Source organism: Cottoperca gobio, chromosome 15, assembly GCF_900634415.1.
Source record: "Cottoperca gobio chromosome 15, fCotGob3.1, whole genome shotgun sequence".
Lineage (NCBI taxonomy): Eukaryota > Metazoa > Chordata > Actinopteri > Perciformes > Bovichtidae > Cottoperca > Cottoperca gobio.
The window spans coordinates 16,672,971-16,683,060 of NC_041369.1; the positions used below are offsets into that span (position 1 = coordinate 16,672,971).

A 10,090-nucleotide genomic window follows, 5' to 3' on the forward strand; every position below is an offset into this window, starting at 1 on the left:
TAGAGCCGTCCCCATGGCAAAATAGACTATGAATATAATATCATCACAGTTTAATTTATAGAAACCGGTGGCCATAACATAAACCTATCTACTTATTACATTATTCAGGGGGAGTCTTGTATTTCTATAAGTAACAGTGGCAATATCATTTAAGGTAAATATTAAATTGGGAATACAGAATGAGGAAAAAGACCGTTAGCCCATCCTATATCGCAACTCTGTAACATCCGACAACTACACCAGTACTAGCTGTAGTTACAGTTCACCCGCTGTCAGACAGTCCACGTTTGACATCTTTTGTGCTTTAGTGAGGCAGAGTTGGACCATGACCAGGCCTCAGCAGCTGTATTGTGGTTGAGCTCCTTTTTCTCCCTTCTAATGTGATTAGTGCTCAATAGCAAGAAGAGTCAAGACCAGGAGGCGAGTGAGGGTTCCACTCCATCAAACTAAGTGACCTGATCCCACATCCGTCCCTCTCCCCTGATCACCCCTACTGTGTCTGTCTCTTTCATTCTCCTCAACTGATTCCCTTTAGTTTTCATTCTACCAGTGTCCTCTGTCATTCTTACAGCATTTCCTTCCTCTATTGTTTCTCTACAGCTCATTGTTCTCTCTACATTTCTCTCCTTCCTCTGCTATCTGCCTCTTAAGCATGTAGGAGTTCCTATTTTCAGCATTATTTTTACAAATCTGTAAATGTCCTTATGATAAATCATTTTAAAAACAGAAAAAACATGATCAGGTATTGTCAAAGTAACTGGTAATAATATGCATTTTAATAAACATATCAAAAATCATTATATATTATTTTATGGATACAAATAAAACCAGAATAAATAAAAACATAAACCCTCTCTGCATCAAGGTCTGTAAAGGCTTTTACAATCAGATCATATGATTATATGAAGTATTATGTTAAAGTAAAGTGTAGTTTATTTAGTGATATCGAAGGACTATATTGTGTGGAAGCCGAATTCTTCCAAGAAAAGAAAAAGAATAATTAAAAATGTTACTTTTTATTCGGGTAAAAAAATATACTTTTCTCATCATTTTGATTAAGTATCTCATTATTTTGTCTTACCATAAGCACTTAACTGACCTCTCTGCTTCAAAGTTTAGAGTCTGTTTGTTAAACCACTAGAGATCAGCATAAACAACATTTTCATCTGGTGTTAAACGGCTCCTCTCTTTGGATTTATGAAAGGGGTCATGGTTACTAAAGAGCACCCTAAACATTTACCCAGCACTTCAATACAGTAGGTTGCACAGCTGACACAGCAAATGTATGCATTTAAAATTTATAAATACAACCTCAAGGAGCGTAGTGTATAAAAAAGGTGTTGGATATTGTGCATATTATAATATGTGCTATAATTTACATTTCAGTTTCTCTTGAAGCACATGGCCTCTATAAGATCAGTGCTTTTTGAGTGGCGTTACGAACACTCTTGAGGAAGACCATGAAGTTGGATCCACCGGCCCCTGAGGTGTTGAGCGCTGTGCCAACGCCGCTCATTGGGCAGCCTGTGGTGCGGACTTTGATACCAGGCAAAATGATGTACTTGGCTACAATATTGAGGTGGTAGTTCCGTAAATCGACCAGCGCTGAGACACAGGTGTTGTAAGCCTGGCTGAGATCAGAGATGGAGTGACGCAGGATGAAGTCTCGCAGAGATGGACAAACAGACAGAGTTTCTATCAGTCCACGGTGGGCAGGAGGCATGTACTCCCTCATGCGTGTCAGGAAGGCTCCTAGATAGGCCGAATCAATGGCGAGAACCGAATCAATGGCGAAAACAGAAAAGAGACTAACAACCTTTCTTGGAAACATTTTCTGTCGGAGCAATCAACTGACTGCACAAACAGAGTGATTTATTCATGAGAAGCATCTAATGGGGTCAAAGGTTGAGGGAAACACATATTTACCTGTCTCGTCCTCATGTTGGATGCACAGCAAAACATCAAAGCACTGCAGGGTCGAACTCTGAGCTGCACTTCCACCTGATAACAAAATTGGCTCATTGCTCACACCTTCATACAACAGCCCCCTTGGAAGCATGGGGTTGTCTCGCCACCTAAAACAGTTCAAACCACATACATACTCTAAACCTCCTTTTATAGATGCAATTAGAAGCGCACAGTATCATTTCAGCTGTTCCAGTTAAACATAGAGTGCAGTAATAGAGAACAGTACAATAGGAGAAGGGAATTTCATCTGCACCAGATGAGATAAATATTAAAAACATGAATAACTTCAGTATGCAGGATATTGTCACGGCCCTAAAACTCACCCTGAGACAAAAATTCTCAATGTTCCATGAAACGCAGTTGGATCCACATGATCTGAAAAGAGCACAATTCATTTATTCTAATTACCTTGAATTGTTCTGCCTTCATAAAAAGGCACAGCATGTAAATTGACTAAATTCAGATTAGGCTAGGTTTGATTCAAACTTACTGTGCATAAGTTTGAAAGTTTCCTTCATTTTCTTCAAAGACTGAGTCACTTTCACGAGCCCTTTCTGTATGCCGATGAGGTCCGAGACTTTCATAGCATGCATCACCTCCAGAGCCCCCTGGTTAGAGTTGAAAAACCCATCAATGAATGACAAGGGACAAAGACACACACACACACTGTATGTGGATGGGGCACAAAATAAAAGGAAGGGGATGGATGGCGAGACATTGGGCTGAGGTTACGAAAGAGTTAACATGAAAAAGAGGAAGAATAACAGTATCCAGTACTAACCGTTATGCCTGAACTGGCAGCCATCTCAACCAACAATGACACAATGAAAAATCCCCTGCAACTCTCGCCACCAGGAAAGGAAAATATCAAGTCCATGTTCCTACCAGATCACAAAAAATGATGTGAAAGTGAACTTTATCAATTTAAAAACAACGTGATTTTGTGAAATTACTTTTCTTTTCCTTCTACTCACCCCATTTCCATATTCCTAAAATGAAAGTGAAAAGAGAAGCAAACGTTTTCAGTGGGGAAAGAAATATCTATTTTCTATTTGAGCGATTGAAATTTAGACACGTTCTGCTTTATTGTAATGTCACTATTATAATAAAATAGTGTCCGTGGATTGTCGACACGAAGTCAAGTCATTAAATAAGGCAATAAAATAGCATTACTCACCCTGCGGGATCCTTTAATTTCCAGTTACATAAAACTGAATCTGCATAAGTCAGGATGGCGGGAAGGCCGAGCCGACGAGATACCAGCCAATAAGGCAAGGCCAGGGCTTTAGGAAGAACCTGTCAAACAAGCATAACAGTAAAGCTGCAACCCGGTGATGCCTTACTGAGATTTCAAAGGTTTTCAGCCATGCTGTCTCTAGGGAAAGCAATGGTTGTTGGTCAGTCCACCACTTTGATCCAGACTGAAATATCGTAACAACTATTGCATGGATTGCCATGATGTCCCCAGACGATGACTCCTACTGACTTTGAAGATTCCCCTGACTTGCATCTTTAATGCCACTCCTTGGTCAAAAGAAGTGTGAATTAGGATAAGTAGCACTTATTCTGTGAAATATCTCAGCACCTACTTGATGGATTGGTACAAAATTTAAAACAGAGAAAAACAGTTGCAGAGGATTGTGTCAGACTCTTAGCCTTGTGTTATATGCCACATTGCCAGACAACCATTGACTGAAATGCCTCCTCTTCTTCTTCACCATCCCTCGTTCCCTTGCAATGTAGTGTTTTACCTGAGCAGGTGCTTGTTGTCCTTCCTGCCAAACATATCCCATGCTGATGAATCCCAGCGCTAGGTGAGCCAGCCTTAGCTCCCGATGGTTACTCAAGAGATGGGGACTCAACTCCGGCATCTGGATTGGGATCAGATTTTCAGTTTTTTTTATATTACAGTTCTCGGGAACAGTGAACACCATTAAGAGTTCACAAATTAAACTGTATGCGTCACATTTACTTGAATGATTTTCTCAACTCTGATTTGCATTAGGAAGGCTTTGCTCATTCTCACCTTGTGAACCAGATCCCGTAGTTTGCGTGACTCTATCAGATGTGTGAGATTATTTGCCATGTCCAACCATACCCGATAATAGTCTGGAAGGTGAGTCTGAATGATGATAAGAAAAAAAAGGACTTGCTTCTTGATTTTATTTTTGATTGTGTTTTTTTTTGCATGGTGGATTTCATGTAGAGTGTAATCAGTAACATCATCAGCCCATGTTTGCCATGGTGCCTGACCTGCATGTCAGGGAATGACTGGTGCTATCAATCAGAGAGAGAAGGCAATTTAAAAGAAGGAGGTAGTGGAAAACTGAGAAAATTAACCAAGCAGAAAACAGGGAATGCCCTGATGGAAAATCACTGTATAAACAGACAACAAGGCTGTGCTTAATGCCAATGTTTAATTCTTCATTTGATATTTAACATCAATGCTGATATATATGTTTTGCAACATTTACAAATCTATCATTCTCAGGCTGTAGACTGATTTTTATGTAATATTTATTTATAATATGTCCTCAGACATATCAACTCAGACATAAAGGAGTTTATGTAAAAAAAATATCCAAATTTGGCATTTTAAGCATAATAAAACAGTTTGACAGCAGTGTGCAGTCCCAGTCATGTGAATGGCTCAATAGAAACTTGAAGAGACAGGCTTTCAGCAGATCAATATCCCCCTATAATCCAACTCAAAAACAAACATAATTATCAGCTTCAGCTGATGTGTGTGCTTCTGACCAAATACTTAAATAAAGGCAATAGTTAAAGAGGAACTAGTCCTCAAACGTCTGTGTGCAGTTTGTACAGTAGTGTTATTGTCATGACATATTATACCCTTGCTTCAGTTCTCTTTTGATTGATATACTAGATACTAGATAATACTAGACAAACGGGGAATGTCTGTTTTATGAGAAAATAAAACTTACCAGTGGCTCTTCAAGGAGAAATCCAAGCTCATCAGAGATACCAAATGCATCAAAGTCTGCCTGCAGTGCTTCTCTGCTGTTAGTCTCCATATGATCTGTCCTTTACTCTCATGCAGTAGTTTGGCTTTGAGAGGGAAATCAATCGGTGTATGTTTGTCAAACATGTTTAAATCCTGATTTTGCAACCTTTGTCCACTCTTAACAGCCAATCAGATTTAATGTGTTGGAATGTTTTGTATTCAAAACTGCACCTTGTTATGCTTTCTGTTCCTTTTTTTATTTGTTTAAAGTTCACTCCCCTTGTGTCATGTCGAGTTGTACTTCCTGTATGTGTGTTTTCCCTCCCTTAGTGATTGTTGATTTGATCCTCCTGTGTCCATTCACCCTACCTACCCTCGTGTCCTTGCCTTTCTCCCCCAGCTGTGTCTCGTTCCCTTCATTTATTTCTGTGTATATATATCCCTGTCTGTCTCATTGATCCTTGTTAGATGGTGTGCTTCCTCGTGTCTACGTCGTGTCTACGTCGTGTCTACGTCGTGTCTACGTCGTGTCGACGTCGTGTCTACGTCGTATTTGTTACTTTGTATTTTTGCCAGCTTTTTTGTAAAATAAAGCTCTTTTTTTGTTAAAACCCTCGTCTGCTGTTCTGCATTTGAGTCCTCCTTTTTACGAATCATGACAGTACAAACAGACCAGGGAACTAAGGGGGTAGCTAGACGGGGAAGGCCGGGCAGGAGGTTGGGGGTGGCCGGCGAGAAGGGGCCGGGGAGACGGAGCTGGAGAATGGCGAAGCTGGCAGGACCACTCACGTGGCAACCAGTAAACCGGAAACCGAAAGTACAACCAGATTGTGACAGAAATTCCCGGTTTTGTGCAATGTAAAGGATATGTTTCCTTTTTGGCATCTGATGAAAGAAACTGAAAATAATAGCTGCTGCCCAATAAAATATTCAGTATTAACTTAATAAATATTCGGATTATACTGGCACACTTTCTACTAAAATAACCAGTGACACATCATGGTTTTATGACTCAACCTTTTGAAATATTGATGATTTGTGATTATATTTTAGTTGGTTATTGAAACGAATACTAAATGATTTAATAAAGACACACCTGTCTGTTCCAAACTCAATGTACAGTGATGAATTATTGATGAAAACATGACTTATGTTGATTCCTCACAGCTGAAAAACATTTTGGACAAATGTATTACGTTTTGGCTAATGTATTAAAAAAATTAAGTTCTTTGTGGATAAAGGTTTTACATTTGTCTCCTTTCACCCTACCATGCTTTGTACACATGCCTAGGTAATTGCATTTGTATTTGTTTGTAATAATAAAAACAAACCTGCCACACTTTGTTTAATATAGGATAATGCCCGACAAGGTGTCAATTATCAGGAATTAATGGACGACAGGAAGGCCAGATGTGTAGATTAGACAAACAATACACAACATGTTAATTAATGAGCTTCAGAGGAGCACATAATTGTTCTGCTATAGCAGAAGCCGCACTGGACACATCCATTTGTATTGTAAAGGAATATGTAGAATTCTTTCCAATTAGTTTGACTCTTCCCACAGCAACATCTTACTTTGATTTGTTTGCACTGCAGCTAATATGAAGCTGCTAACTTTTTATTCATGTCACAAATTTACTACAGCATGAAATCAAACGAATGCAAATGTTGATCTCCAGTAACATTTGGTTAGGCTTTATAAACAACCAACAACTCAATTATGCTTCCTCCCTGGCACATGCCAAATGAAATGTGTAATGTTGACCAAGGCTGTGTACCAAATGTGAGCCTTTAAGAAAGCTGTACCAGTGTCTTTGCTTTACACATCAGTTTAAGCTCAGTCCAAAATATGTGAAACATCCCATCAAGAGAATGAATTTCCAAAAGGCTTCATTAACGCAATATTCACGTTCCTTCTGTCAAAGACGATTTCCCTTCTAATTAGCGGAACATATAACATATGATGAAAAATATCGTATTCTTAATATTTAGATTTGTATCCAAAGTTTGAAGCCTTTCCTAAACAAGTAGTGCCATTAATACCTCTGAAATATCCAATTACATCTATAGATACACTGTACTTAAAATGATATCATAATCCATTATGCATGAGTTGGAATTTATCTCATCATGCATACAAATATATTTATTGATATATTCTCCAATTGGTAAACAGGTATCATACAGTAAATGTAACTGCTTTATGGAGGCTGCTTTGTCATCTGTCAGAGGAAGGTGCTGGGATATTTCTCTGGGATTTGATCAGGTCTGGAGTTGAGACCCATATCTGAGCTGCTTTGTCAAACGGCTGCATCACAGCAACATTGAGCAGTCGCCTCCCCCCACCTATCATGCAAGCCCTTGGTTTCCACCCCCCCATTGTCAGTATGCTTTACTGCCATGGCCAGCAATCTCTCAAACCGTTTAACCCTCCAAGGAGGAAGGAGAAAGGTGGAAGGGAGAGAGGAGCAGGAGGGATGAAAGCTGCGGTGATTAAATTAATTTCAAGACCACTTACCGAGTCATCAGACGCAGGGGGCGCAAAGGACAGTAAATCTACTCTGGAAGGGGAGAAGTAGATAAATTGTTAATTGTTAAAAGGGACTTTCAGGAATCAGGCAAGTATCTGTGTAGGGTTATACTTCAAAGTGGGAAAGGGTAGCAGCAGTGTTGAGGTTCATCTTGTAGATATGTACATTTTTTCTTCTTCTTGATCACTTTCTGCTACTCCCAACTTGTTTTCTTTGCTCTCCCACATCCATGGTGTCTGGAAGCAAAAGAATGATGTCCAACTGGCACATCTTCTGATGGAAAGAGGAATTGCTCAGAGAAATGCTTTCCTTTTTTGCTCTCCTTTGAGTGTTAGTTGGGTTACAGTTTGTATATGAATGAGATTAACAGGTTTTGAAAAATATTTAATATCTTCTATAGTCTATAGTTTTAGAGTAAATCCCAGTAATGAATCCTAATAATTAAGTCTTCCTCACCATCTACATGTACAGTATATGGGCACCTAATCCATCCTGTCATGATATTTATGCGGTATGTTGCTAATTAAGAACACATTTGCATTTATTTAAATTCATCAAACATTGTGCCAATGAGGGAGCAAAATCTAGTATTCGTCTAATTAAAATGTGTCAAATTCACAATAGAAATATAAAAATATAATCAAACATAAATCACTGTTTAAGGTTAAGGTTTAAAAGGTTTGGCTTTGTCATCTTATGTGTCGAGTTTTGTATCATTTGTAATTCATTTAAAACTAGAAAAGTCAAAACAAATGCAACGTCACTGTCCAGCTGGTAGTCACCGCAACAAGGAGAGGTCCATGAGTCATAAATTAAATTAAACAAATACTAGGTTCAAGAGTCAAGTATTATGCAAGATTAGCAGTGGACAAACAGACAGTTGCACGCACACGCACGGGCAAACACATAATCTCCTAACAGAGATAATAATTGCCCATGCACAGTCATCCTGGCTTCAGGACAGCTGAGCAATGAAATTAATGTTAAAGACTTGTTCTCTACGAAATATGTCAAAATGACGCACCATCCAAGTGTCAAACGTAAGCCTGTTTAAATCTGACAGTCCTATCCTCAGGGGAACTTTTTCAAATCTTGCTTGATTCCAGTTTTTTACCCACAGTTGGACTAATAACAATAAGTCAATTTCACAGCAACTCACTCCTACAAACGGCTCTTCTTCGCTTTAATCATGTTATGTTAAAGTGGGTAGTGCCGAAGAAAGTGCTGTACCATACAATACTTATTGCACTGAGGCTCATTAACAAGATGCTCTTTGGACGTATTTCTTTAGTTGTAACTCATCGAACTCCAAAGCTGCTGGAGGCTAATAATTATTTTCAAGATCTTTGTATTTTGAGAAAGTCTTTGAGAACTATTACAACCTGAGATTTAGAGCTCAGCCTTTCCAGTATTCAGAAAAATGCTTAATTGGGGCTAAACTCGGTCTAATTAGAGTTCTGTTCAGACAACGCAATGTCAAAAAAATCACTGTGGGCTTACACTGTAATAACTATAATGAACCAGGTCCATCACATGACTTTCTATAAGGGAGTATTTTTATATAATGTTATAGGCTACTATATAATACATAATTGTATTGTAATCCGGCTCACCCAGGTGTGTTTTTTCTCTCTCTCTCTCTCGCTCTCGCTCTCTCGCTCTCTCGCTCTCTCGCTCTCTCTCTCGCTTGCTCTCTCTCTCGCTCTCTCTCTCAGCTATAACTATCTAATGAAGCAGAATTTTTTTTACTGAACAACAGTTTGACAGCTATATTAGGCTATTTAGAATTATAACTCTGCCGTGTCAGAGGCAAAGCAGCCGGTGTGGGAGAAGCTATGGAGAAGCTATGGAGAAGGACTTTCGGTCGGCACTAAGGTGCTTCTGGAAAACCATCCGGCACCTCAGGAGGGGGAAGCGAGGAACCATCCAAGCTGTGTACAGCAAGGGTGGGACCCTGCTGACTTTGACTGAGAAGGTTATCGGCCGGTGGAAGGAGCACTTTGAGGAACTCCTGAATCCGACTAACACGCCCTCTATGGTAGAGGCAGAGCTGGAAGCTTTGGGGTGTTGAGGGGCTATCTTGGTTGACACGCCTCGTCAACACTGCGTGGAAACTCTGGGACAGTGCCTAGGGGGTGGCAGACCGGGGATGGCGGTTCCCCTATTTAAAAAGGGGAACCAGAGAGTGTGTGCCAACTACAGGGGTATCACACTTCTCAGCCTCCCTGATAAAGTCTCCTCCAAGGTACTGGAAAGGAGGGTTCGGCCGATAGTCGAACCTCTAATTGAAGAGGAACAATGCGGATTCCATCCTGGTCGTGGAACAACGGACCAACTCTTCACTCTCGCAAGGATCCTGGAGGGGGCCTGGGAGTACGCCCATCCCGTCTACATGTGTTTTGTGGATCTGGAGAAGGCGTATGACCGGAGGGGGAAGGTGTTGTGGGAGTATGGGGTGAGGGGGTCACTTCTGAGTGCAATCCAATCCCTGTATGCCCAAAGCGAGAGTTGTGTCCGGATACTTGGCAGTAAGTCGGACTCGTTCCCAGTGAATGTTGGCCTCCGCCAGGGCTTCGCTTTATCACCAATCCTGTTCGTGATTTTCATGGACAGGATATCGAGG

General features: G+C 40.2%; 1 protein-coding gene across 1 annotated transcript; it reads right to left on the reverse strand.

The window, feature by feature from the left end:
* Nucleotides 1-754: 754 nt before the first annotated feature.
* Nucleotides 755-5,398, reverse strand: LOC115020208 (indoleamine 2,3-dioxygenase 2-like). Its single transcript, XM_029450164.1, has 10 exons — nt 4,914-5,398; nt 3,995-4,090; nt 3,720-3,839; nt 3,146-3,264; nt 2,943-2,957; nt 2,750-2,849; nt 2,459-2,576; nt 2,292-2,343; nt 1,927-2,075; nt 755-1,752 (listed from the first exon to the last, which is right to left on the reverse strand). Exons 1-10 carry the CDS (start codon nt 5,001-5,003, stop codon nt 1,409-1,411), a joined length of 1,203 nt encoding a protein of 400 aa, XP_029306024.1. The 5' UTR covers nt 5,004-5,398; the 3' UTR covers nt 755-1,408.
* Nucleotides 5,399-10,090: the final 4,692 nt, after the last annotated feature.

Coding starts and splice junctions, on each gene's coding strand:
- LOC115020208 (XM_029450164.1), bottom strand. CDS start 5,003: ATGGAGACTAACAGCAGAGAAGCACTGCAGGCAGACTTTGATGCATTT. Junction 2,577..2,749: donor CTGCCAGTTCAGGCATAACG/GTTAGTACTGGA, acceptor AACTCTAACCAG/GGGGCTCTGGAGGTGATGCA. Junction 2,076..2,291: donor TTGAGAATTTTTGTCTCAGG/GTGAGTTTTAGG, acceptor GAACTGTTTTAG/GTGGCGAGACAACCCCATGC.